General features: G+C 55.1%; 1 protein-coding gene across 4 annotated transcripts in view; it reads right to left on the minus strand.

The window, feature by feature from the left end:
- The window catches only part of LOC101024360 (TRIO and F-actin-binding protein), a 39,155-nt gene that overhangs the window by 10,247 nt on the left and 1,310 nt on the right, over positions 1–27,598 (minus strand). For 2 of the 4 annotated variants that reach the window (XM_021921537.1, XM_031656318.1), the window contains exons 2-14: positions 23,278–23,334; positions 20,184–20,291; positions 19,978–20,067; positions 19,505–19,614; positions 17,058–17,583; positions 15,945–16,055; positions 8,781–8,928; positions 5,892–5,994; positions 4,859–5,018; positions 4,671–4,784; positions 2,931–3,017; positions 1,904–2,067; positions 231–928 (exon numbers count right to left, since the gene is read on the minus strand). In XM_021921537.1, coding sequence (XP_021777229.1) covers positions 1,906–2,067; positions 2,931–3,017; positions 4,671–4,784; positions 4,859–5,018; positions 5,892–5,994; positions 8,781–8,928; positions 15,945–16,055; positions 17,058–17,583; positions 19,505–19,614; positions 19,978–20,067; positions 20,184–20,291; positions 23,278–23,334 — 1,776 coding nt within the window. In that variant the 3' untranslated portion in view covers positions 231–928; positions 1,904–1,905. Of the gene's footprint in view, positions 1–230; positions 929–1,903; positions 2,068–2,930; positions 3,018–4,670; positions 4,785–4,858; positions 5,019–5,891; positions 5,995–8,780; positions 8,929–15,247; positions 15,792–15,944; positions 16,056–17,057; positions 17,584–19,504; positions 19,615–19,977; positions 20,068–20,183; positions 20,292–23,277; positions 23,335–27,598 lie in introns of those variants that run through there. The other 2 variants (XM_021921538.2, XM_021921539.2) reach the window with 2 other exon arrangements.

The following is a 27,598-nucleotide window of genomic DNA, read 5'->3' on the forward strand; positions in this document are numbered from 1 at the left end:
TGGGGCTGTACTTGCTATTTCTCACTTGCTTCCGCTGCCACTGGCCTGTAAGCCACACTGGGGGCGTCGCAGTCCTTACTAAGGGGAACCTTGGATTTTCAGCCCCACCCTCAGAAGCCCAGAGGCCACTGCTTTAGGAAGGGTGGGGTGGGTAGGGTGTGAGTAGGGAAGCCACTTCAAGAAACCCCAATCTCCATTTCTGTTCTGTCAGCCATCTAGGACACCAGAACTTGCTGGAACATTTTATTAAGTTAAGAGGTTCAGGGGGCAGGAGAGAATCACCTTTTGGGTGGCTCTGGCGGTTCCGCACCCAGCACAGCCTCAGAGGAGGCTGTGGGGCCATGGAAGCCAGCTGCTGGCTCCCTCTGTCCTGAGCCCCATGGTACGGGTCCAAATGGGGCAGGAAGTGTTAGTAGGAGGTAGGGTAGGAGGAAGGTGGCAGGCTCCCGCCTCTCCCCTGCAGAGATACCCTGCCATGGCTGCTGCCTGGGCCTCCGCCAGACCCCCGGACCAGGGCCACCAGCCCAGAAGCCCAAGCAGAGGGTGGCTGGAGACAGAGCGGGGACCAGGGCTGGAGGCACACGACCACCAGGAATTGTTTTTTCTTTTTTTTTTAAAGTATAAAGTGTTTTGGAAAAAAAGGAAAAAAATCTCTATAAAAATCTCTTCACATATAAAATCCTGAAGAAGGTGCAAGGTAAGACCCAGTGCGAGGGGCGCGCTCAGATACGCAGAGTGTGTGTGTGTGTGTCCGTGTGTACATGTGTGCACGTGTGTGTGTGTCTGTGTCTGTGTGTGGGTGTGTGGTGGGTGCAAGTGCACGTGTGGCCCACAGAGGGTGGGGAGAAAGCTTGGCTTTTGACTTCCATCCAGAAGGGAAAGAGGGCGGCTGGTCCTCCAGCCTGGAGGGTCTGCAGCTGAGCGGGACCTGAAAGACAAGGTGCAACAGGGCTGAGGCCTGGGCTGAGGGGCTGCGAGGCTATCCCAAGGCCAAGCAAGGGTGCTGAGTGGGTCCTTCCACCACCTCTCGGTCCTGAAGGTAGTCAGATCCGCTCTTCCTAGCTCCTTCGCGAGTAGCTCGGCCATAGGGTGGCCTCTCCTGCGTGCCTTAGGAAGTCCACGAGGATTTAGCAGAAAGAGGATGCTCCAGGTAGATGTGGCATTGGAAAAGCAAAAATAAGAACACTTTGGCCAGGTGCAGCGGCTCATGCCTGTAATCTCAGAATTTTGGGAGGCTGAGGCAGGTAGACTGCTTGAGCCCAGGAGTTCGAGACCAGCCCGGGAAATAATGGCGAAACCTCGCCTATGCAAAAAGTACAAAAATTATCTGGGCATGGTGGTGTGGGCCTGTGGTCCCAGCTACTCAGAAGGCTGAGGTGGGAGGATCCCTTGAGCCTAGGAGGTTGAGGCTGCAGTGAGCCGTGATTGCATCACTGCACTCCAGCCCAGGTAAGAGTAAGACCTTGTCTCAAAACAACCAATCAACCAACCACTTTGAGCCCTGCTAAGTCAAGAACGAGTGTAAGACTAAATGGGACAGAGGCCTGACCTTGGTGTGCGATATCTGTGTGTGAAGCTCAGCGGAGACTCCCTGTGGGGGTCAGGGATGTGAACACTGCATTTGCCTCCAGCCCCAAGAAGGGGGGTGCACTGAGCAGGCCATGGCTCTGCACTGTGCCGCCCAGCTCTGAAGGAACAGGCTTAAGGTGATGAAGCAGCCTGTGGCCCGGGTCTGATGGGATCTCTGCAACAATCCCATGTTGCTGGGTTCATCGTCCCTTTTACAAAACGGGAATTGGAGGCCAGAAGAAGAAAGTGGCCTGGCTGGGGTGGTCCAGGAGTCCTGGTTGTGGGAGAGCCTCAGCCCCTGCCCACCGTGCAGGGCGCACACCTTGGCACCCACCTCTACTCAGCCAGGCTGTTGCGCATTGACTCCTTCTCCTGGAGGGCGGCCATGGCAAGGCGCAGGTGCTCCTTCAGCTGCTCGATCTCCCGCTCGGACCGCGTCTTGATGTGGCTCAGCTCCACGTAGACATCCTGGTACTTTCCCGAGGTGAAGCGCTTGTCCTGGGGGGCAGGAGGCAGGTATGAGGGCATGAAGCCTCTCCCTCCAGCCCTGCCCACCTGGCACATGGGCAGTACCAGCAGCCAGACCTCCCCGCGGCCCCTTGCTTCATCCCTCCAGGTGGCTCCCGGAGATGGCCCTGGGTCCTGGGCTTCCCTCTCCCACCTCCCTGGTACCACCTAGGGACACAGGTATCATTGTCATCCTCATCCTGTTTGGGGGAAGGAGATTTTGCCCAAGACCGCAGGGCAGTGAGCGGCTGGGATGAGAACCAGGTCAGCCTGGCTGGGTGCTCGGGCCCTTCCCGTGAGTTCACGCCGCCTGTTCTTCAAGTGCGGTAAACATGGTCTGGCTCACGTGCACTTACAGAGCCACCAACACGTCCACTTCCTGCCCCAAACTGACAGAATGCACCAGGCAGTGACATAGCAGCCAACGGTGGCCCAGGCGGGCTGCAGACTCAGACTTGGGCTGAACCCCGACCCACCCAACTCCTAGCAACGCGGTTATTCTCACTGGAGTGCAAGCTCCCCACAGCAGAGATTTGGGGCTATTTTGTTCACATCTGTCTTCCCAGCACCTAGCACAGTGCCCGGGACATAGGAGGTGCTCAATAACAATCAATAAATTAAATAACGCTAAATAAACAGAAGCAAGTACGGCCTTGGGGAACTCACTTCCCCTTTCTTAGCCTTAGTTTCCCTGTCAGTGAATGGGGATGACGACACCTACATGGGAGAAGCACAGGAGAGCCTGAGGAAGGATGAAGCAAGTGGAGGGCTTGGCACAGAGCAGGTGCTCACGGGATGGCATCCAGGTGGCTCCACAGGCCCCCACGGCCCCCACGCCCAGCAGCGGGACTTACCTTCTGCATCATCTGGAGTTCGTCCCGGAGGCACTGCACTTCCTTCTTCAGGTACTGGAGTTCATTCTCTTTTACACGAAGCAGCACCTGGGGACATAGGTGCTGGGCTGACTCAGGGCCAGAAGCCAGAGCTACCCTGGCCCACAGTGCCCTGCAGCCCAGGTTTTCTCTGCCTCAGGCCCCTAGAATGCAGCCCCTATCTGCACCAAAACCCTCTAAACCCTGGAGGCAGACTCCTCCAGGAAGCCCTCTCTGATTCCCCTGCTTTGCCTTCCCTTACTCTCACCCCTGTCCAGCCTGTGTGAATGGATATCTCATGGTCATCTCTGCTGCAACCCTCATGCAGCACCAGGCTCTCACCTCGGGGGTAAGATGGATGAAAAGAAGCCCTACATAAACCTGAGCAGGCTGAGCCACTCCACAAGGCACCTCATTAACCCCTCCCCAACCCTGAGGGCCAGGTGCTGCTGACCTGACCAAGGAGGAAACAAATTCAGCCAGGTCTGGGGAGGCTTAAAAGCTCAGAATGGAGCCAGACTGCCTGGTTCAAATCCCAGTCCAGCTATGCAAGCTTTGGTAAGGTACTTGACCTTCCTGTGTCTCAGTTTCCTAATCTGTAAATGGGGACAGTAACAGTAGCTAATGTATGGACCTGTCAGGAAGATTAGATGAGTTAACAGACAAAAAGGGCTTCCAGAAGTTCTAGGTACACAGTAAGCCTCACCTAAGTGTTTGTTAAAGAAATAAAATATCGGCTGGGCACAGTGGCTCATGCCTGTAATTGCAACACTTTGGGAGGCCGAGGTGGGCGGATCACCTGAGGTTGGGAGTTCGAGACCAGCCTGATCAACATGGAGAAACCCTGTCTCTACTAAAAATACAAAATTAGCCAGGCATGGTGGCACATGCCTGTAATCCCAGCTACTTGGGAAGCTGAGGCAGGAGAATGGCTTGAACCCAGGAGGCAGAGGCCGCAGTGAGCCGAGATGGCGCCACTGCACTCCAGCCTGGGCAACAATAGCAAAACTCCGTCTGAAAAAAAAAAGAAAGAAATACTGAGGCTGGGTATGGTGGCTCACACTGTAATCCCAGCACTTTAGGAGGCCAAGGCCAGCGGATCACTTGAGGTCTGGAGTTCGAGACCAGCCTGGCCAACATAGTGAAACCCTGTCTCTACCAAAAATATAAAAAATTAGCCAGGTGTGGTGGTGCAGGCCTGTAATCCTAGCTACTTGGGAGGCTGAGGCAGGAGAATCACTTGAACTGGGGAGGCAGAGGTTGCAGTGAGCCAAGATCGTGTCACTGCACTGCAGCCTGGGTGACAGAGCGGGACTCTGTCTCAAAAAAAAAAAAAAAAAAAAAGAAAGAAAAGGAAAGAAAAGACAAGACTACAGTGATCCTGGCACACACACACACACACACACACACATATTTTCTTACCCCAATATTTCCCAGTAAGGAAGGTGCTGGGGTGCTGGTGCCATTTTACAGATGAGCTACTGGGACTCAGAGAAGTGGAGTGATTTCCTATGGTACACGGCAGGTAGGTGACACAACGCAGGTGGGAGGGAAGAATTCTGGCTACTGGATGCGTAGTAGGTGTTCTGGCCTAGTCAGGCTGGCCAAGCCACTCAGAGACTTGGCTTTCCTGCCACAGGTGACATGCAGCCTGTGGCGGGGGTGCACCATAGCCCTGCCCCGAGAACCACTGGGCTGCCTGGTGCTAGTGAGGGCACTCACCTCCAGCTCGCAGGAACTCCGCTCATTGCTGCGCCCGCAGCCGTTGCCCATGCCCTGTGAGGCAATGAAGCCACGCAGCTGGTCTATCTCCTCTGACAGGCGGCCATGCAGCTCCTGGGAGAGGCATGGTGGTCAGGGGAGGGGTGCTGGGACCCGCCCGTGTCCCCTCAACTTGGGGCCAGGCCCACCTGGTTGTGGCGCAGCAGCTCCTGGCCCTCCTGCTGGCAGCGGCGCAGTGTGTGCTCACGCTCCTCGGCCTGCCGCGTGAGCGCCCCTATCTCCAGGCACTTCTGCGAGTACTGCTCCGATAGCACCTGCAGCTCCCGCTTCAGTGCCTCCACATCTGACCTGCCCCAGAGGAGGAGCAAAGGAGAGCATAGGTTATCTTGCCCCTGCCAAGCCTGGAGTCCAGTCAGGGCAGACTCAAAGCATGCCAGGACTCTGGGGTTCCCTCTTTAGGTTTGCGTTTAGCCTGCTGTGGGGCTGTGAACCAGTGATAGCCTCTCTGGGCTACAGGTATTTCCCCTAAGTGAGGGTGGCTTGGAGGAGCCCATCTTTTTTCCTTTTTCTTTCTTTTTTAAATGGGGTCTTGCTCTCACTCTTGTTGCCCAGGCTGGAGTGCAGTGGCACAATCTTGGCTCACTGCAACCTCCACCTCCTGGGTTCAAGTGATTCTCCTGCCTCAGTCTCCCAAGTAGCTGGAATTACAGGCACCCGCCACCACACTCAGCTAACTTTTGTATTTTTCGTAGAGATGGTGTTTCACCATGCTGGCCAGGCTAGTTTCAAACTCCTGACGTCAGGTGATCCGCCTGCCTCAGTCTCCCAAAGTGCTGGGATTGAGGCGTGAGCCACCGTGCCCGGCCGGAGGAGCCCATCTTTAAAGTCCCTGAAGCCTCAACATTCCAAAACTGTGCTCTGGGGCAGGGAGAGGCCTACTGGTCAACAGTGACACTGCAGCCGAGCTCTAGCGGAGACTAAGGGGTGAAGAGGTGGGTGGAGGCCGGGACCAGCGAAGACAAGAAGGCACCTGAAGAACTGTCTGTGAGGACTGGCATGGGGTCCGCCTGAGGACATTCTACTTCTGTTTCTTGCACCCATGAGACTGGAGCAGGAATCTCAGCTAGGGGCAAACTGATGTGTCCTCTGCCAAGGGGCCTCAGCAAAGTTCCTCAACCCATAACCATCAGGGTGGGCAGTTGGGCCCTGGCATCATCTTACTGGTGCTGCTTCCGGAGGCCATCTGGGCCCTGCTGGAGACTCCGTGTTTTGCTCAGCTCTCGGCTCAGCTCTTCCTGGTAGGCCTTCTTCATGGCTTCAATGGCTGGAAGCAGGGCAGAGAGGCACAAGAGAGACTAGAGGGGGGTCAGCAGCACCAAGTGCCACCAGCTCTGAGACACCACATGTACTGGTGGAGACAGGACCAAGGAGTGCTACGCAAAGAGCACCGAACCAGGAGTCCAGAGCAGCCCAGGCTATGTCATAAAATGAGTGGCTTGGGGTAAGCTGCTCAACCTCTCTGAGCCCATCTATTAAGGAAAGATAATCCTGTTGGATGGGCCCTGCTGGGGAGACAGCTCAGTGTCTGACCATTGGTACCTCCTGTTCTAGTGATTTCCGGGTAGGACCCCACGTAGTACACCCTCCCTGCAGACTCTGAGGGTGCTCAAACAAGGCCTATCTGCTTTGCCCAGCCTAGTGGTCAAGAGCTCAGGCTCCACAGTCAGCATAAATCGATGTGACTTTGCACAGGTGACTTAATCCCTCTTGCCTCCGGTCCCTTATCTGGAAAATAGGGATAGATAACAACAGTGCCTTTCCTCCATGGGGTTACGGGAAGGTGTGTGAAGCATTTAGAACAAAGCATGGCTCAGAGTAAATGCCCCAACATTAGCTCCTGCTGGCTTTATTCTCAGACTGTGAGCTCCTGAGGACTGAGACCGAGGCTTTTTTTTTCTCACTCAGGGCTGTTGTGAGGATTAAATAAGTGCCACCCATAGTTTTACCCACAATTCTAAAATCCCAAACCTCTGAACATTGAAAGTTTCTCCTTTTTTTTTTTTTTTTTTTTGAGATGGAGTCTCACTCTGTCACCTAGGCTGGAGTGCAGTGGTGTAATCTTGGTTCACTGCAACCTCTGCTGCCCGCTTTCAAGCGACTCTCCTGCCTCAGCCTCCTGAGTAGCTGGGATTACAGGCGCCTGCCACTGTGCATGGCTAATTTTTGTATTCTTAGTAGAGACAGGGTTTCACCATCTTGGACAGGCTGGTCTTGAACTCCTGACCTTATGATCCACCCATCTCAGCCTCTCAAAGTGCTGGGATTACAGGCATGAGCCACAGTACCCAGGCTTTCTTTTTTTTTTTTTTTTGAGACGGAGTCTTGCTCTGTCGCCCAGGCTGGAGTGCAGTGGCGCGATCTCGGCTCACTGCAAGCTCCGCCTCCCGGGTTCCCGCCATTCTCCTGCCTCAGCCTCCCGAGTAGCTGGGACTACAGGCGCCGCCACTTCGCCCGGCTAGTTTTTTTCTATTTTTTAGTAGAGACGGGGTTTCACCGTGTTAGCCAGGATGGTCTCGATCTCCTGACCTCGTGATCTGCCCGTCTCGGCCTCCCAAAGTGCTGGGATTACAGGCATGAGCCACCGCGCCCGGCCTTTTTTTTTTTTTTTTAATGGAGTCTCACTCTGCCACCCAGGCTGGAGTACAGTGGTGCAAACTCAGCTCACTGCAGCCTCTGTCTCCTGGGTTTAACAAATTATCCTGCCTTAGCCTCCTGAGTAGCTGGGATTGCAGCAGCCCACCATCATGCCCGGCTAATTTTTGTATTTTTATTAGAGGTGGGTTTTCACCATGTTGGCCAGGCTAGTCTCGAACTCCTGACCTCAGGTGATCCACCTGCCTTGGCCTCCCAAAGTGCTGGGATTACAGGCATGAACCACTGCACCCGGCCTCTGGTAACTCTTTTGGTGACAATCCCCACCCTGAATGGACATGAGGCTATTTATGGTCTTTTTTTTTTTTTTTTTTTTTTTTTTTTTGAGACAGAGTCTCGCTCTGTCGCCCAGGCTGGAGTGCAGTGGCGCGATCTCGGCTCACTGCAAGCTCCGCCTCCCGGGTTCACGCCATTCTCCTGCCTCAGCCTCCCGAGTAGCTGGGACTACAGGCGCCCACAACCGCGCCCGGCTAATTTTTTGTATTTTTAGTAGAGACGGGGTTTCACCGTGGTCTCGATCTCCTGACCTTGTGATCCGCCGCCTCGGCCTCCCAAAGTGCTGGGATTACAGGCGTGAGCCACCGCGCCCGGCCTATGGTCTTTATTACTACACTTAAGTGTGATTTTTATCTATTTCACAGCAGAAACCTTAGTGCCAGATTACAGGGCAAAGTCCAGACTGCTGAGGAGAAAGGGGTCTCTAACACATGTGGCTGCAAAGACAGTCTTCCTAAAATGCAGAGCACACTGGCCCCAGGGCTGGGTTCAAGTGCATGAGCACTTGGCACAGCACTGGCAGGTTGTGAGCTTCAGATCATGTGACATTGCCAGCATTTCTATTGTTCTACAAACCCCTAGTGATGCCTAGGAATGTGCCAGGCACACAGCAGGTGTGTGGTGGCAGGAGGGGAGGGAATTGTCCAGGATGAAGGATGCTCCCTTGGGAAACAGGTGGGGGCCCAGTGCCTGGTACACAGCTGGCATGGACAACGCTCACACTTTCCCCTGCTCTCCCCAGGGTCTAGCCCATGTGCCCAGGGAGCAGGCACTCCTGTGAGGACAGGGGATGCAGCTGATCAGCCTCTTCCCGCTGCATGTAGGTAGCGTGTGGCTTTAGGCACTCTATGGTGGCTGCAGGCCCCTGAGCAGGAGGAGTCACCACCCATGGTAGTGGTGGTGTTGGGGGTGGGGAGGGTGTCTTTTACTGCCTCAGTTTCCCCTTTCAAGTAGGGCTACAGGCCAGTTCTTGGGGCTTCCAACCCCTGCTGACCCTTTACCCCAAATGTGGCACTGAGATCCCTACATCTTATTTGATAAAGTCCTCCCCAGTTTGGCTAGGAGGAGCCTCAGCACAGAGGCTCAGGGCCCAGCCCACTGTGCCCCACCCAGGGTCCATACCTGAGGCCGTGGCTGCCGTCTCCTCGGCCAGGAGCCACTCCTTCTCCTGCTGCAGCCGCTGCAGCTCCCGCTCATGGTGCCGCTGCAGCTCCTCCATCACCTGCTGGTGTGAGGACTCCATCTCTGCCAGGCTGCGCTCACATGCCTCCTGTGGGCCGGAGGCCAGGGTATCACCGGCTGCCCCATTCCTCTGGACAGCAGCCCTTCCCCAGCCTTCAGAGGAGAAGGTTCAGGGGCAGGTACACCACCTCTTCCTGGGTCCCAGCACCTCCAGTCTGCACCTGCTCCTGCTCCCACCCCCACCCCACGGCTCCTCATTCACAAACCTCACCTTAAGCCCTCCAGGGACTCCCTGTCTTAGAGTCAAGTCTCTGTTTCCATGGCTGACCTTTACGGTCTCATCCCTGGTCCTTCTCTGCCAAGCAATCTTATAGTTATGGTTGCAGCATGTTCACACCTCTGAGCTTTAGCTCATGCTATTCCCACTGCCTGGAATTTTTTTTTTTTTTTTTGAGACAGAGTCTTGCTCTGTCACCCGGGCAGGAGTGCAGTGGAGTGATCTCAGCTCACTGCAACCTTCGCCTCCCAGGTTCAAGCGATTCTCCTGCCTCAGCCTCCCAAGTAGCTGGGACTACAGGTGCCCACCACCACGCGTGGCTAATTTTTATATTTTTAGTAGAGATGGGGTTTCACTGTGTTAGCGAGGATGGTCTTGGACTCCTGACCTTGTGATCTGCCGACCTTGGCCTCCCAAAGTGCTGGGATTACAGGCGTGAGCCACTGCGCCCAGCCTGGAATGTTTTTTTGGCAACTTTACCTCCCTGGGTAATTTACTGACCTGCAGCCCAGTTTAAATGTCTCTCCTAGCTGTCTCTGGGAAGCCTCTCCTCTGCCTCAGAAGGTTCTACTTCTGCCAAACCATAAGTTCCCTGAAACTATAAGTTCCCTGAAGACTGAGAACATCTGCCTGGGTCCCTAGGGTCTAGGCCAGGGCCTGACATGTGGCAGGTGCTCAGTAAATGAGCTGAAACTGATGATGTAATACAAAATAAGGCTTAGTAGACAAGATGGGCAAGTATCTCAAAGGTTAATAATACCCACTGCTGGGAGTGTCTGCTATGACGGTGTCGCAGGGGGGCAGGGGTGGTCCCGTGGCATCATCACATTCTGCGACCCCACTGGTTGACCTAGCAGGTCCACTCCTAGGAATGATCCCACAGAAAGTTGTATGTGTACAGAGACTTTTGGAACAAGGGTATTCCCTACGGCAAGGTTGGTAACAGATGAAAACTAGAAACAATCTAAGTCCCTATCAGGGGAACTCTTGAATAAATGATGGGATCGAGCTTGACAATGGGCCACAGGCAGCCGCTAGACAGAGTTTTTGTGTGGATGCTGTGGAAAAAGATCCCAAAATGAGGTGGTGAAAGTTGACTTCTGACACTACACATGGTATGATCCCACTCACGGGAACAAAGGTGCAGACCTGTCCGTCCCAGTGAATGGATGCGAAAACACAGAAAAGGTAGGGAGGATATTGTGGGGGGTAGAATGATAGCCCCCCAAAGTCTTCCACATTCTACTCCCAGGATCTGTGACTACATCATGTTACGTGGCAAAGAGGAATTCAGGCTGCAGAGGGAATTAAGGTTGCTAATCAGCTGACCTTTAAATCGGGAGATTATCCCAGATTATCTCTCAAGCCCAGTGTAATCACAAGGGTCCTTAAAAGTGGACGAAGGGGGCAGAAGCGAAGAGTTCAAGGGAGGTGTGACCAGGAAGGGATGGTCAGAGTGATGTGGCGGGAGAAGGACTCGACGTCCCCTCTGCAGGCTTTGAAGATGAAGGAAGGGGCTGAGAGCCATGGGATGCGGGTGGCCACCAGAAGCCACAGAAGGCAAAGGATACAACGGGTGCTTGCCTCAGCTGCCCATGCCTCGGCTGCAGCACAGCAAGACCCGCATTAGATTTCTTGCCTACAGAAGCGTGAGGTAATACGTGTGCATTATTTAGGCAGCTGTGGTGACAGGTTACAGCTGCCACCAGAAACTGATAGGCAGGCAGCAGCAGCCACCAACAGGACCCCAGGGTGGTAGCTGGCAGCGTAAGGAGTGTGGGGGTGTTGATTTCCACCCTTTCAGTTTGTTTAAATTATTTTTGAAAATGTAAACCTTTTTTTTTGATAATTAAAAAAATGTTTAAGGTCATTAAAAAGGGAAGGGGAAGAAGAGCCAGGGAAGAAACTGAGGCACAGAGGGCCAGATGAGGGACTGTGTCTCCCCCACACACAGGCCACCTCCCTGCCTCACCGGCAGCCACACCTGTGCTGCAGGGAATAATTATTTATTTATTTATTTATTTTTTTTTTTTTGAGACGAGTCTCGCTCTGTCGCCCAGGCTGGAGTGCAGGGGCCGGATCTCAGCTCACTGCAAGCTCCGCCTCCCGGATTTATGCCATTCTCCTGCCTCAGCCTCCCGAGTAGCTGGGACTACAGGCGCCTGCCACCACGCCTAGCTAGTTTTTTGTGTTTTTTAGTAGAGACAGGGTTTCACCGTGTTAGCCAGGATGGTCTCGATCTCCTGACCTCGTGATCTGCCCGTCTCGGCCTCCCAAAGTGCTGGGATTACAGGCTTGAGCCACCGCGCCCAGCTGCAGGGGATGATTTGATAGAAGAGCGAGGGCCAAGAGCTTTATATGGGGACAGGGGTGGCTGTCCCCTGGCTTCTGTTCCTGCCCTCTATATGTCTCCTGGCTAAGGACAACAGAATACGGCTTTCAACCTCAGAGGGGGGTCTTCATCCTGGCTGCGCCTTGGAGTAAACCTGAACAAACCCCTTGCCCCCTCTGAGTTTCAGTCTTGGCGACTGTAAAGGAGGCCTCGCAGGACCAGCCCCCGAGGCTCCCTGGCACGGGAACCCTGTGCATAGAGGGAGTCGGTATGCCAGCATCCACCACTGGGGAGCCCAGCAATGTGGGGGTGGGCACTGCTCTTCTGCAAAGGGCCAGACCAGGCAGGCAGACCCGGCAGCTCAGGGGTGCAGGGGCTGGCATCAGGAGGTGGGACTCAGCTGACAAAGAGGGGCTCCTAGGCGGCCAGGGGCTGCTCTCTCACCTCCCTTCCTGAGTGGCCCAAGGTGTCCTGATCCTGGCTGCCACCTCTGACATGGACATCAAAGAAGATAAAGAAATGCCTCATGTCCCCCACTGCAATAGTGGGGAAGGGTTCTCTTTACCAGACATCCAGTGGGTGAAGCCCCAGACCATTCAACAGCTGTCCTGCAGCAGCAAGCCCCCAACCCCTGAAGGCAGGGCACCCACTCAGCCTGAGATACCAGCTGGGGAATCCCTCCCAGCTGTCACTCCTCCAGGTCCACCGAGTTTCCAGCCACCTCCTCCCATGCCTGAGGGTGACACAGGTGACTCAGCACTTCTCTGCCGCCCTCCACATCTGGGGTCACTCCTCCACCTGCCTGGTCTTCAGTTCTGTTTCCCAGTTATTCCCTTCTCCCCTCCCACCGGCTCCCCCTGCCCACCCCACCCTAACGGGACGAAACACTGACAGACTTTGATGCGCCCAATGGGGCACCTGGGAACCAGAACGTCTGGACCCCAAACACAGGTTTGCCTATAGCTCAAAGGTCACACACCCTTCTGTGGGCGTCAGTTTTGCCATCTGTAAGCTGAGAAGCCAAAGCAGTGCCTTTTAAACTTCATAGTAGTGGCAGAGCCTTTATCCAAAGGAAATCTGAAGCTGGCTCTATGAGTAAAATGGACAAAGACGGGCCAGTGCAGTGGTCACATCTGTACCCCCAGCACTTCGGGAGGCCAAAATGAGAGAAGCACTTGAGCCCAGGAGTTCAAGACCAGCCCAGGCAACATGGTGAGTCCTTGTGTCTACAAAAAAATTTTTTAAATTAGCCAGGCATGGTAGTGTAGCCTGTGGGCTGAGGTGGGAAGATTGCTTGAGCCCTAGAGTTCAAAGCTGCAGTGAGCCTCTGTGCCACTGCACTGTAGCCTGCGTGCCAGTGAGAGACCTCATCTCTAAAACAATTAAAATAAATAAAATAAAATGGAGGAAGATGAAGCCGCTCTGACTATAGGTGGGTATGAATAGGTCCCAGCCCCTCCCACCCAGAAAGTAGCTCCTGGAGCTTCTTAGAGCAGAGCGCAGGCAGAAGCCCCCTGGCTGGGGGCCTCGGAGGTCCTCCCACCTGCTTCAGCTGTGGTGTTGGGCCCCCAACTCCCCTGTCTGCCTCAGGGTGGGGGGCTACAGGGCACAACACTGGCTCCTCCCTGCCCCTCCCTGGGACAAGGTAAGCCCCCAGGCGCGCCCTCTGTGTCCCACCCCAACTCCCCTGCCTACTCTATCAGTGGAACCTCCATCCACTACTTGGCCCCAGGACGGTCTCCGGGCTTCCCTGCAGCAGCAGCCCCAGCCTCAGGGCCCCCAAAGGCCCCTCTGCCTTCTGTAGCACCGGTCGTCCAGTCCTAAATTCTCCTGCCTCCATACCCTTGACATTCACCCTCCTTCAGCCATTTCCTAATACCTTACACCTGGCCCTCTCCCAAGCCCCCTCCACTCTGACATCACTTTCCTGATGTCACTGTCTGACCCCAAACCTCCGAAAGTCTGTGGAATGAGCTTCTTTTTGTTTGATTTGTTCTTTTTGTTGTTGTTTTTAGATAGAGTCTCACTGTCGCCCAGGCTGGAGTGCAGTGGCAGGATCTCAGCTCACTGCAACCTCTGCCTCCCAGGTTCAAGCGATTCTCCTGCCTCAGCAGGAGAATCTGCCACTGGAGAGCGGGGATTACAGGTGCCCACCACTGTGCCCTGATAACTTTTGTACTTTTTTTTTTTTTTTTGAGACGGAGTCTTGCTTTGTCGCCCAAACTGGAGTGCAGTGGCCGTATCTCAGCTCACTGCAAGCTCCGCCTCCTGGGTTTACGCCATTCTCCTGCCTCAGCCTCCCGAGTAGCTGGGACTACAGGCACCCGCCACCTCGCCCGACTAGTTTTTTGTATTTTTTAGTAGAGACGGGGTTTCACCGGGTTGGCCAGGATGGTCTCGATCTCCTGACCTTGTGATCCGCCCATCTCGGCCTCCCAAAGTGCTGGGATTATAGGCTTGAGCCACTGCGCCCGGCCTGTACTTTTTTTTTAGTAGAGACAGGGCTTCACCATGCTGGCCAAGCTGGTCTCGAACACTTGACCTCGAGTGATCCACCTATCTCACCTCCCAAAGTGCTGAGATACAGGTGTTAGTCACCATGCCAGGCCAGAGCTTCTAACTCTTAGCTCAGCACTGAAGGCCTCCACAACAGACACCAACCAGCCTTCCTTCTCATGCCCCAGCCAATGCCTTCCTGAGAGCCCCCTCACGACGTGACCTCCCCTTGGAAACTTCTAGAAGGCTCTTCCTGCCTAGGGCCTGGATCTCAGCCTTCTTTTCTGTTGCCAGGCTGGAGTGCCATGGCACGATCTTGGCTCACTGCAACCTGGGCCTCCTGGGTTCCAATGATTCCCCTCATAGGCCTCAGCTTCCCAAGTAGCTGGGACTAGAGGTGCGCACCACCACACCCGGCTAATTTTTTGTATTTTATTAGAGACAGGGTTTCACCATGTTGGCCAGGTTGGTCTCGTTCTCCTGACCTCGTGATCTGCCCACTTCGGCCTCCCCAAAGTGCTGGGATTACAGGCATGAGCCACTGTGCCTGGCCCCTTCTTTTCTACTTTAGATAATGGTGTGATAGGTGTGATAACTACAGACAGCTGATTGTCAAATTTTTAGGAATTATGTGATGTAGTTGTTAAGCACAGCCATTAAAAATTAAATTTATATACTTATAAATAAATTAACTACATTAAAGACAAGGTAATAAATGCTCAAATTTATTACTTCCTAATTATTTCACTGTGTTTTATTATGCATGCTCTTGGGGTCAGTCACATCTACTGTATCTGCATGGTGGAAATCCTATTGGATAGTGTGACATCTCTTCCCAACTCTGTGTCCAGGGACTTTGTGCTGGAAATGCAGCATTGGCCACAGTGGGAGTATTTACACTGCAGAATTGGTAAACATTACACATCAGGGCTTGATTTATTGTTTTGTTGACTGTCTAGACTTAATCAAGTGATAAGAAAATGTTAATAATGCAGATTAAACTTAAAAGTGTGTCATATCTATAACCATTACATTGTAAATAGAACACAAAATTGCAAAAATATTCTTAATAGAAAATTCTCAAATATTCTCAGTAAAAAACTACTGTCCGATTTAGCAAAGAAGTCACTCACAACATGGAGCAGTAACGTTTCGACAAATGTCTTCTCATCTTACTCGTTACCATAAACAAAAGTGTCAACCAGTATACATGTTAAAAGAACCGCCGTTTGATAATTGGTTGTGGATACAAGAGTATGGAAAAATCACTGAAAGCATTCTGAGAAAAATCCATTTGCTATATGAAATTCACAATAAAATTATATATTTTTTATTTGTAAATTGTGTACTAAGCATTGTTTTTATTGGTAAAATGTATAATAAACTCATACATGTGTACACACACACGTTTTTTTCTAGAGAGTTAGTTTGCCCTAGTTGTGACAACCAAAAGTGTTCCCAGACACAGCCTAATGTCCCCAAGGGGGACAAAATGGACCCCATCGAGAACCACTGTCCTAGGCAGACAGTGCGTTCTCTGAGGGCCACTGGAGGCTCTCCTGTCCTGCAGACCTCCTTGAGTGGGGCCTGGCCTGCTGGGCCTCGGTAAGATTTCCCTGTGTTCAGGGAGTGACTCTCGGGGCCACTGGCCCCCAACTTCCCCGGGGCAAGGGTCCAAGTGCAGAGTGTCACACGGGGACTCACACACAGGCTCTGCAGTCAGCCGGACCCTCGCTCAAATCCCACCTTTGACACCTGCAGGCAGGGTGACCTCAGGCAAGTCACATAACCTCTCAGAGCTCAGTGGCCTTGTCTGTAAAATGGGCACAGTGATCACGCCCACCAGCTGTGGGGAGAGTAAATGAGATGACGCATGTCAAATGTCCCACACCTGGGTTCCAGCATGCACAGGAAGGGCTCCCAAAATCTCAGCTGTTTCCTGATAACACGGCAACCGGAAACCTGCCCCCTCCCCCTGAAAAACAGCCCCTGGCCTTACCTGTGAGATGTAGCCCGGGGGGATGTGGCCGTCCTCCTGGGATCTCGGCGCACTCTGAGGAGCCTCCCCTTGGAGACGCCACGCCTCCAGCTGGGCCCGAAGAGCCTGAACCTATGAGGAAGAAGGGTGGTCAGTGGGGCCTGGAAGCTGGGGCAGGGCTGGTGGAAGGCAGTGAGGAGCCACAGGCTTCCAGCTCCACACGGATACAAGCCCAGCATCCCTGGAAGGCGTAGGAATGGCTCAGGGTTTGAGAAGAGCAAGCAGCCCTGGAGTGAGATGTGGCCAGGGGACATGCTGGGCTGTTTCCCGGATGGCCAGGTCAATGACCTGGGAGAGTCTTGGCCCAGAGAAGGCCAGACAGGGTGAGGAACAGGAAACTATGGTCACAGATGTTTATACATCATGTAGGTGACAGAGGAAACATATTGGAGCCTCAGTTTTCCCGTCAGTAAAACCGCTGAGGTCTACCCTAGCGGTAGAGGCCACTATGAGGATTCCATGAGTCAGTGCAGGCAGGGAGGTCATGTGCAGCAGACACACAATAAACAGTCTCTCCCTTCTTTTTTTTTTTTTTTTTTTTGAGACAAAGTCTGGCTCTATTGCCCATGCTGGAGTGCCGTGGCTTGATCTCGGTTCAGTGTACCCTCTGCCTCCCGGGCTCCAGCCATCCTCCCACCTCAGCCTCCCAAGTAGCTGGGACTACAGGTATGCACCAGCACGCCCAGCTAAATTTTGTATTTTTTTGTAGACATGAGGATTCGCCATATTGCACAGACTGGTCTCAAACTCTTGGCTTCAAGTGACCCTCCCACCTTGGCCTCCCAAAGTGTTAGGATTACAGGTGTGAGCCACAGTGCCTGGCAGGTCTCTCCCTTCTCTTCCCACTTCCCTTCTCTATGGCAGCTAAGGGCAGAACAGGGAAAAAAAAAAACCAAACTACTAAGGTCTAAGGAAGAAGATTCTAGTTCGTAGGAGTGTGGGGTACACACTCACAGATTAGGGGTGAGCTCCCCATCACTATAGGAGTGCAAGGGGCAAATACCAGGGTGTGAACGCAGGGACTGGAGGGATGTGGGGGCAAGGGGCCTCCTAGAGAACCAGCGTGGTGCCTACCTCCTTCTCCAGTGCCTCGTGGCTGTCACTTGGGGGCCCTCGGCGCTCTCCACGGCTTTGGTTGAGCAGGGCAGTGAGGGGCACCCGCTTATTCTCCCGCAGGGGCAGCTTCTCCAGCTCCTGCCACTTCTTCTCGATCTCCTCACTGAGCCGGTTTTGCTGGTCCTCAGTCAGGGGGGCACCCAGGCCCCGGCGCAGCCCCTCACCAGCGGGCACCTCTGGGGTCCTGCTGTCTGTGGCCTCAAACCACTTGCGTCGCTCCTCGGAGCGCTGGGCCAGGTCCCGCTCCAGCTCCTCCTGCTTGGCCAGGCGGTCAGGAGTGCGGGCCGGGGTGCGGGCCCGCTGCGGGGGGGCCTGGGTCAGCGGGGAGAGCTCCACGTAGTCCAAGGCCTGCCGCTGCCCATCTGCCTTCCGAGGGCCACCCCGGCTGACGACCTCAATGCCCGCCCGCTGCTCCCCTGCCTTCAGGGGGCCCTTCTGGGTGCCGTAGTTGTGCAGCGTGTTCTCCTTATTACAGTCCGAGAGCCTAGGGCACCAGCAGAGCCACGTCAGGTGGGTCCTCACTCCTGAGTCCCGCAATGAGCACTTTCGGAGCAACACCTGCGTGTCTGGCCCTGTGCCAGGGGCTGGAGACAGACCCCAGGGAAGGAAGCAGCCTGACCTAAGCTTCCTGGTTAACAGAGCCCGGGAACTTCCCAGCTCCACCACTCCACAGCCCAGGGACCCACCAGGATGCCTGGCTTCCCTCGACCCCTCTTGTTTCTGTTTCTCAAGGAACAGGGTCTCACGCTGCTGCCCAGGCTGAAGTAGAGTGGTGTGATCATAGTTCACTGCAGCCTTAAACTCCTTAGCTCAAGTGATCCTCCTGCCCTGGCCTCTGAAGTAGCTGGGACTATAGAAAGGCACCACCATGCCCAGCTAATTTTTTAAATTTTTGATAGAGATGGGGTCTCAGTATACTGCCCAGGTTGATCTCGAACTCCTGGGCTCACGTGATCCTCCCACCTCAGCCTCCCAAAGCTCTGGGATTACAGGCTCACGTGAGCCACCACGCTGGTCTCTTTGCCCTCTTTGAGCTGCAGTGACCTCATCTGTAATGTGGGACAGCAGCGCCTCTCACAGGATGGATGTGAGGACGGGGTGGGCGAATGTGGAAAGCAGGCAGAGGGCTTTTTGCAAATGGTGATCAAGGAGTTGGTGTAGGACACGATGTCCCGGGTTCCCAAGGCTCACAGTGGCAAGGGGGATGCCCACAGTCACTGCTGATGGGGTGAAGGCAGGGACCTCGGGGTGCAGAGAACACAAGTTGTGGCGACTCTGAACAACTATGGCAGTTCTCTTTATCCACAGTCATAGCCGGGTACGTGGTCACCCTGCCAAAAACTACACTTGCAGTGTTCCCAGAGCTACCTGTAGCCACGTGACTATAGGCTGCCAAGTGGGTGCGGCACGTGGCTCCCCTGAAAGGGCAGAGCGAGCCCCACCAGGCCAGGACTGCATACCTCGGGGCTGTTCTGAAGGGACACATAAACATCTGTCTCAATTAAGCGACTGTGCCCGGGGTTTCTTTCTTAAAGCAGCTGGGCCTATATGCTAAGTAACAGTCCAACTCACTGCACTTCAGAGTACACAAAGTGCTCTGGGCACATCCTTGCACATGTGCAGACATGACACACTAACATGACAGATGGGGACTCTGAAATCTAGATGGGAAAGCCTCTGGGCTAAGGCTGAATAGCCACCGTGTGGCCAGGCTGGGGGACTCAGCCTCCAGGTTCAGATGATCCTCCCACCACGGCTGGCTAATTTTTAAATTTTTTGTAGCGACGAGGTCTCACTATATTGCCCAGGCTGGTCTTGAACTCCTGAGTTCAAGTGATCCTCCCGTCTCAGCCTCTCAAAGCGCTGGGATTACAGGTGTGAGCCACCACACCCAGCCCAGCCCCCTTTAATACCATACTCTGTTCCCACTGCCCAGCAGCTCCAAGTCTCAGCACCCCATGGGCATCTGAGGTGTATACAGTGGGGGACTCTGCCACTGGGTAACTCAGCCCTCCTGCCCCAGTGCCTGTGGCAGCCTCCAGAGGGAGTGAGCTCCTCATCCCAGGAGGCGTGGGCTCCAAGGCCGAACTACCTAACCACCCCTTCCCAACACAGGCTTAGACACGGCCCCCACGGCACAGAGACAGAACAGCCACCTGGCAGGGGCTTTTGACTCACAGGCATCTCCACCAAACAGAAGAGGCCCCATCACATTTGAGGAGGCAGATCAAACCTCAAACCCTCAGCATACTTCTGGATGAAGAGAGCTCACCGCTCTCTTCCCATGTTGTTGACAGAGAAACGAGGGCCCAGAATGTGCAGTCCTCAGGTGAGTGCCTAGAAACCCACTCAGGGACGCAACGGAAAGTGCCTCCCCCCAAGGCCCCAGTCCAGCTTATACGTACTTGGTGACATCTGGGGCTGAAGTTGGACGCACGGTCTTTCTCAGAGCCTCGATCCAGTTCCGCCGGATGCCTGAGGTCATGGCCGACAAGGTATAGACAGCATCCTTGGTCTGTAAGGCCACCGCACAGGTAGGTTGCCACATGGCCAGCCGCATGACTCCCTCCTCACTATGGACCCCGGGGAGGGCGGCCCTTCCTTCCAAAGGGGCATCTAAGGTCTTGAGTCTGGGGTGGGCAGGGGGTACAAAACCTCCCTTCCATTGGCCTGGGAAGAGCCCTGCCGGCTCCAGCGTCTCCCCTAGATACGCTAAGTGTTGGCATCACAGCTCTGTTTGGCTCTGAGGACAGAGCCTCTGGGTAAATGAGTGACAGGGATCCAGTCTCCATGGTGAGCCATGTTCAATACCAAAACCTCCCTCAGGGGCCTCCAGCCACGCTGCCCACCACCAGCCCCAAGCCGCACGCAGCCTCACGTGGATCTGGAAGCCATAGTTGCGCTGCACCGCGTACTCGGTGACATCCGTGCAAGAACGCAGGTCGATCTCACCATCCAGCTCGTCTGCCTGGAGCATGAGGGCCCACTATGGTCCGTGTGGGCCCTGGTGTGACCCACCCCAGTGACCCCAGCCAGGCCACCCCAGGCCCTTCTCGGGGTTCATCAGTACACCCATGGCCTCACCTCCTCAGCAGTGGAGTCTCTGTAATATTTGAGACTTGAATCTGTCAGCACAAACCAATGTTTCTTCCACTGTGAAGTAGAGGTGGTGGTGAGCGAAGGGGAGGGAGGCTGTAAGGAGGATGGAATGAAAGAGCCAGTGTGTGCGATTGTACAGGTGTCCTGCGTGGCTGCCAAACTCACTATTCTGCACACAGGAAGAGTGGGGAGGCAGAAAATGCCGATTTGAGACCTGGCCCCTCCATGTCCTCTCTGAGCCTCAGGGGTAGCATCTGTGAAATGGGTTGGCTTCCCCTCCGTAACCACACCCCCCTGGTCCTTCCTGGAGCCCCTTTTAAGATCGCCAAGGCTCCTCAGGCACCCTGGACCCAGTGCAGACAGGGAGGGGTGATGATCTGTGTAAGCAAGTCAGGGACTCAGTGGGGCCAGGATGTCACATCTTTTTCCATATTCCCCCAGATCACCACCATGGTCAGGGACAAAGGTCCCCCGGGAAGTAGGACTGGACGGAGCCCCAGGGTAGGAGTGAGTGCCAGGCACGATCTGCTTTTTTTTTTTTTTTTTTTGAGACAGAGGAGTTTTGCTCTTGTTGCCCAGGCTGGAGTGCAATGGTGCAAACTCCACTCACTATAACCTCCACCTCCTGGGTTCAAGTGATTCTCCTGTCTCAGCCTCCCGAGTAGCTAGGATTACAGGTGCCTGCCATCATGCCCGGCTTTTTGTATTTTTAGTAGAGATAGGGTTTCACCATGTCAGCCAGGCTGGTCTCGAACTCCTGGCCTCAGGTGATGCACCTGCCTTGGCCTCCCAAAGTGTTGGGATTACAGGCGTGAGCCACCACGCCCGGCCGCATGGTCTGCTTCTTGATCTGTAGGCTGGCTACCCACATCCGCAGCGGGTGAGAGTGCACTAACCTGTATGTTTAGGATTTGTGATTGGGTGCCTTCCTGCAGTGCCTGTCTCTGCTCCAGCTGGGGTTAGATTGGCAGGACACGTAGGAAAGGGATGGGGGCGCCAGAACAGCCCGATATTATGCCAAGCTCAGCCCACCTCTAGGCTTCTGGTCACTCCACTGGAATGCCAGTTGCGGCCCGCCCACTGCCAGGTCAGTGCATGTCACCCGGTCCCCAGCCCTCCCGGAGTTCCCTCACATCACCAAGCCCTGTCTGTGCTGTTGGTTGTTTCAAGTACTTAGTTTCTCTCCTCAAGAAGATGGTAAGTTTTCAAGGGGCATGCAAGGATGATACCTTCTGCTTCTTTCCACATTGCCTCCCTGAGAAAAAGAGTTTTGTACCCAAGAGTTCCCTTTTTCGCTGTGTGCCTTTAGGCAAGCGTCTCCACTTTTCTGAGCTTCAGTCTTCTGAACTGTAAAGTAGGGCTACTAAGAAGTCCCCGCAGCCGGGCGTGGTGGCCCGCGCCTACAATCCCAGCACTTTGGGAGGCTGAGGAGGGTGGATCATCTGAGGTCGGGAATTTGAGACCAGCCTGACCAACATGGAGAAACCCTGTCTCTACTAAAAATACAAAAAAAATTAGATGGGCGTGGTGGCACACGCCTGTAATCCCAGCTACTCGGGAGGCTGAGGCAGGATAATCGCTTGAACCTGGGAGGTGGAGGTCGCAGTGAGACGAGATTGCGCCATTGCACTCCAGCCTGGGCAACAAGAGTGAAACTCTGCCTCAAAAAAATAAAAATTAAAAAAAAAAGAAGTCCCTACACCTTCTGGTGAGGTGAGCAGTGCCTAACCCTCTCTTGTGTGTATGGCTGTCATGCCGTTGGCATAGGGATGGACATCAGGTTGTTGGGTTTGTTCTGGGAGGCCAGGCCTCTTAGAAGCATTTTGCTCTCACTAAGTAAACAGAGTTGCTGCTGCAGACCTCAATTGTCTCTCTGTAAAGTAGGACAGGGGTTCTATGCCAAGTGGTTTCTTTAGCTCTTCCAGGCCTAGCCTATGACTGTCTGAGATGGAAGCTGGGTGGAGCTCCATGGACCTCAGGTGCACTGAGTTCTGAGCCTGGGTCTGTCCCAGGTGCTCCTAGGCCTGGAAGAGACCAACACCCTCGTGGGCCCGTCTCCTGTCTGTGCACCAAGGGGTTGGGCTGGCTGAACTCCCAGGGCCCTTCCAGTTCGGACATTCCAGAACCCTGTGATAGAGGATGAGTAATGGCCAGCTCTGGGTGGGGCCTGTAATCCCTCTGCCCTCCGGGGACCCTGGGTGGGGAGGCCAGGAAGGGGTCATTGGCGGGGTGCCGGGCTTTGTGTGAGCCTAGAGAGCAGCCGCCAGGGACGGCGGGCAGGCAGCGGGTAGGGAAGGCTGTGGGCTGGAGGGAATAAAACATGTGGGCCGGAAACACAATGAAATCCCCTCTGGCTCGGAGCCCTCTCCGGTATGCAGGCTGCACGCAGACCGGAGCGGCAGGCGCATGCAGGGCAGGGGTGGGGAGACGCTCCCGCCCAGGCAATGTGGGCAGGGAGCCAGCCTGGCAGCCAAAAGAACAGAGCTGGGGAAACGGCCACTGTCCCTGCTGGTTCCAAGGACACATATGCCAGAGGAAGGGAAGGGTCTTTAGCTGAGCCCACAGTAAGTGCCAGGAGCTGTGTGGCACCTGTACGTGCTTGATCTCTGTGACCTTGTTATCCATTCAGGAAAGAATCGCCATTATTCATTATGCCCATGTCACAGATGTGGCCACTGAGGCCTAGAGGAGGCTTTGACTCAACCAGTGTGGTTCCAGGTGGGTGAAACCCCAGCACTTGCGCCGAGCCCCACCTCCTCAGGCCAGGCTTTGTGAATCTGTGTCTCGGGCCAGACGGCTTCTATGAGACCTTCCACTCAAGACCCTCGACTCCCAGCCAGGCTCCTACTGAGGTGGGAGGGCCAAGAGACCCTTGATGAAATCAAGGGATGGGACACTGGGTGTGAGGGGCTAGACGGCCCCTTGCTGTGATCCCTTTTACACACTGCAGACTGCTCCAGGAGGCAGAAGCCTGATGGGCAGCCTCTGCCCCTCCCAGCCCCACCCCTACTCCTGGGCTGCTCAGGGGACCAGCAGCGGCACAAGCCAGTCTCCTCCCCTCCCGCCTCGGTCCTCCTACCTCTCCAGGCTCATCCAAGATCGACATCCATCCCTTCTTGAAGTTGAGCAGATCGGGCTGTGGGGAGATGAGGAGGGAGGTGAGTTGGGCACAGCAGGAAGCCAACAGGGACTGCTGAGGGGGGTGTGCTGCACCCACCCTATCCCCAAGTCCTGTGGGACCAAGCTCCTGGGAAGCCAGCCAAGAGGGCTAAGGGCCTAGGTAACCCCCAAGTCCAAGCAGGCCTCCCAGCCACTGAGGCAGCCCTGGCCCCTTTCCTGATAGTGGCACTCGGAGAGCCGAGAAGTTGGGCTGGGTGGCTGGCACACACACCCAGATGTCCCAGGGGCCTCTCTCCAGCCGACCCTTCACCCAAGAGTGGGAGAGAGGGGCTGGGAGGACTCTGCCTGTATAGAGACCCCCTGAGAGCTCAGAGGGCAGTCCAGACCAGCAGCACTGTGCGAACTGTCCAGTTCCTCCCTCTGACGAGGACCAGATGCCCCACAGACCCTTCCATGGGCCCGCCAGTCCTGCCCTTTCCTTGGCTCCAGGAGACTATGGGAGGTGAAGCCAGTCGCAGGCTGGGGTCAGAAACCCTCTGGTCCCCACCTAGATCTCTTTGGGAAAGGTCAGTCCTGGCAAGCCTACCTTCCGGGTGTTGCCCAGAGGGGCACAGCCCCGGGGTCTGGGGGCTGCCAGCTGCAGCATGTCCCATGGGGACCTGTGGCAGGCACCCCAACCCAGGCCTAGATAAAGAAGTTGCTCATCCCGGCATTTTTCTGACCATGCTCATCTAGTGGATGCCAACCACCAGACCCTGCCTTCCTGCTGGGGAGACCTCTCTCACCTAAGTCCCGGTCCCTCTGCAGTCTCCGCTCCTGACACCAGCAGGGAGGAGGTGGCCACCTGTTGCCATGGCTCTGAGCCTACCTATCAGCCCCTACATCGAGGCCTCACCAGGCCAAGGTGTCTGGTTGCGTGCAGAGAGAGGGTGGCATGGCTCAGTGGGGTGGGCGGTGACAGTGGCAGCTGGAAACCAGAGCCACCTTGCCTGGCCACCTCTCCTGACCCACCCTCCTCCCATGGAGCCCCTTCTCAGGTACAGGAAGTGGACCAAGGGGGGCTTGGGGCAGCTGAGGATCCAGAACCCCCCACAGCTACAGTCGGCGGACCCAGTAGGTTGGCATCCCAGCTCCACCCTGCATACCTGTGTAAGGGAGAGACAGAGGCTCTGCTCAGAGCCGAGAACCCCTGGGGCTGCATTTGTCCCGCTGCTCTGTATTCTGCCCACCCCATCTTCCACCTGAGACAGAGGCTGCCCAGGGCGATCCTAAGCTAAGAACGAAGATTGGTGACTACACCTGGCTCCACTTCCCCTCAGTCTCAGACCTCCTGTAGCCCCAGTGCCTTGCAGGGGGCTTGACCACAGCAAGGCTCAGGAAAAACTTGCTGAGGAAATATCTACCCCCTGGTCTAAATTTCTGTGCTTTTTAGGCCATCTCCCCAACCCCCACCTAGCCCGGAGGAGCTAGGCTTCCTGGGCCCACAGAGCTGGCACCACTGGGCAGCCCCAGGCGAAAGTCCCTGGGCTAGGGCTGGGAGATCAGGGCAGGAATGACAGGCTGTCAGGCTGAAACCTCTAGGGCTGCCTGGGAAGTGGAGTCGCTGTGACCTTCCTAAGTCACATCCCCCTCTCTGAGTCCTGGCTGCCTGATGTGGCAAATGATGAGGCAGTCCTCCCCTCCCACAGCTTCCGACAGGACTGAACGTGTCTGTACAAGGAGAAGCCTGGTGATCCTCCAGAGCCCAGTACAGACACACCACATACCATGTCAGGCACGCCATGACACAGTGACCTTGGGGATAGAAGGTCACCAGTTTGAGTTTTGTTGAGACAGGGCCCTGCTCTGCTGCCCAGACTGGAGTGTGGCGGTGTGATCACAGCTCACTGCTGACTCAACCTCCCCGACTCAAGCGATCCTTCCACCTCAGCTTCCAAGTAGCTGGGACGACATAGGCACTCCACCACACTCAGCTAATTGTATTTATTTGTTTTTGTTTTTGTTTTGTTTTGTTTTTTGTAGAGATGGGGTCTCCCTATGTTTCCCAGGTTGGTCTCAAACTCCTGGGCTCAAGTGATCCACCCACCTCGGCCTCCAAAAATGCTGGGATTACAGGTGTGGGCCAATGTGCCCCGCCAACCAATGTGTTTTTAAACTGGCAGGGAAACCTGTCCCCAGGTTCAAAAGGTCCGATCATCTAAATCTCACACGATGCCCCTTCGTACAGGGCTCTTCAGTCCCAGCTACCTCTTCTTCACCTGCTAGAAGCTCAGTTTCTCCTTCTGCCTTTCGGAAGCACTGACAGGTTCTCACGGCCCCACCTCCTACCTAGCCAGGGACACAGCCCCTCTATGCACCCTCGGGCTGGTGAGACTCACTCAAAAAGGCTTGGTATCCCAGGCTTGCTTAACAGTTCCGGGGACGGCTCCAGGTGGCTTTATTTATTTATTTTGAGACAGAGTCTCTGCTGCCCAGACTGGAGTGCAATGGCACCATCTCGGCTTACTGAAACCTCCACCTCCTGGATTCAAGCATTTCTCCTGCCTCAGCCTCCCAAATACCTGAGATTACAAGCGCCCGCCACCATGCCCAGCGAATTTCTGTATTTTTAGTAGAGACGGGTTTTCACCATGCTGGCCAGGCTGCTCTTGAACTCCTGACCTCAAGTGATCCATCCCCCCTCCTCAGCCTTCCAAAATGCTGGGATTACAGGCACACATGAGCCACCACACCTGGTCTCCAAGTGGCTTTAAAACAAAGTCCAGCTGCCTCAGGACGGCAGGGAAGCCTCATCACACTCTTCCAGCCCAGCCTCCCCTTGCTGAGGGGCCTGTGTTTATACCACTGCATAGTCCTTGCCGATCACAACACACCAGGACTGCGGGCCCTCACACGTGCCGTGTCCTTGGCCTGAAATACTAGACTTCCTCCTCCTCTGATGACCAGGCAAGCCCCTACTCAGACCTTAAGACTCAGTTTAATGGCCACCTCTGAGGTCCCTTCACAGTCCATGCCACTCACCGTACCACCAGTGGCCCCAGTCTGCCCTCCCACGGCCCCTCTCGGAGGCCTCTGTTGCATCCGTGACTATTTTGAGGCCCTTTGCTTATCCTTCACAGGCTAGACTAGATGCAACTCAGTCAGGGCCACACACTGTTTACCTGCCAGGACCCAGCACAAATGGGGCTCAGGGTGTGTCTGCAGAATTTTTTTTTTTTTTTTTAAGCATCAGGCACTGTTCTAGGCCAGGAAATTAGCTGTGACCAAGAGCTGTGGCCCCTGCCCTGGTGGACTGCAGGAAACAGACAGTAAACAAGGGACCAAATCTAATTTGATGCCCAGCAGGCGAGGGGGAAGGCTGCTCCAGGAGTAAAGCTGCACCCAGGCAAAGGCAAAACGGGTGGAAGAGGATCCCGACTCCCTGAAGCCCTGGAGCCTCACACAGTCACACACCTGTGCCACTTGCCCTGTATGAATCCCTGACTCAGGGCACCGGGGCCAGGGGAGGAGGGTGTGAGGCGGATACAGGAGGAGCACCAGCTGAGAGCAGGCTGAGGTCTGCATGGCAGCCAGGATGAACTCACTGAACACTATTAATGGTGATCATAGCCTCCTCTCTGCTCTAAAACCTTTCATGGCTCCCTATTGCCCCTGACCAAGCCCTAGCAGTGAGGCCCTCCTCCCACCCTGTCTTCCACCTGAGACAGAGACTGCCCAGGGCGATCCTAAGCTCTTGCTACTTCTCAAACACAACCACCCGCTTCAGTCCACACTGCTGTCTCCTCGCTAGTCCATCTCCACCTGACGAAACCTTATAATCACAGGAGGACACCTCCCTCGGGAAGGCTCCTGCCACCAGCAGGGACGTGCTGTCCGTCCTCCAAGCACCCCACACACTGCTTCTGACAGCCTTACCCTTGCTCAGAACGTGCTGCCCCCAGGACAGGCAACTGTGAAAGAAAGCTGGAACGGACCTGGACACAAATTCTGGCTCAGCCTGGGACTCACTAAGCTACCTGGGGCATGACACTTCACCTCACCACACCTTGGTTTCCTCATCTGTTTGATGAAGATGTTACTACCAACCTTCAAGGCTCAGATCTGGTAACGTGAAAGCACACGGCTAAGGGCCAGGCAGGCAGGTGGTGGGCACTTGGGCACAGCAACCACTCTCCTCCTGGCCCCAGGACACTGACTCAGCTCCTCCCCCCACATCCCTTCTGCTCCTGACAGGGAAGGGGAGGCTGCTGACGACAGGAAGGGCCAGCAGGGAGGTGGCA

Source organism: Papio anubis, chromosome 16 (assembly GCF_008728515.1).
Source record: "Papio anubis isolate 15944 chromosome 16, Panubis1.0, whole genome shotgun sequence".
Taxonomy (NCBI): Eukaryota; Metazoa; Chordata; class Mammalia; order Primates; family Cercopithecidae; genus Papio; species Papio anubis.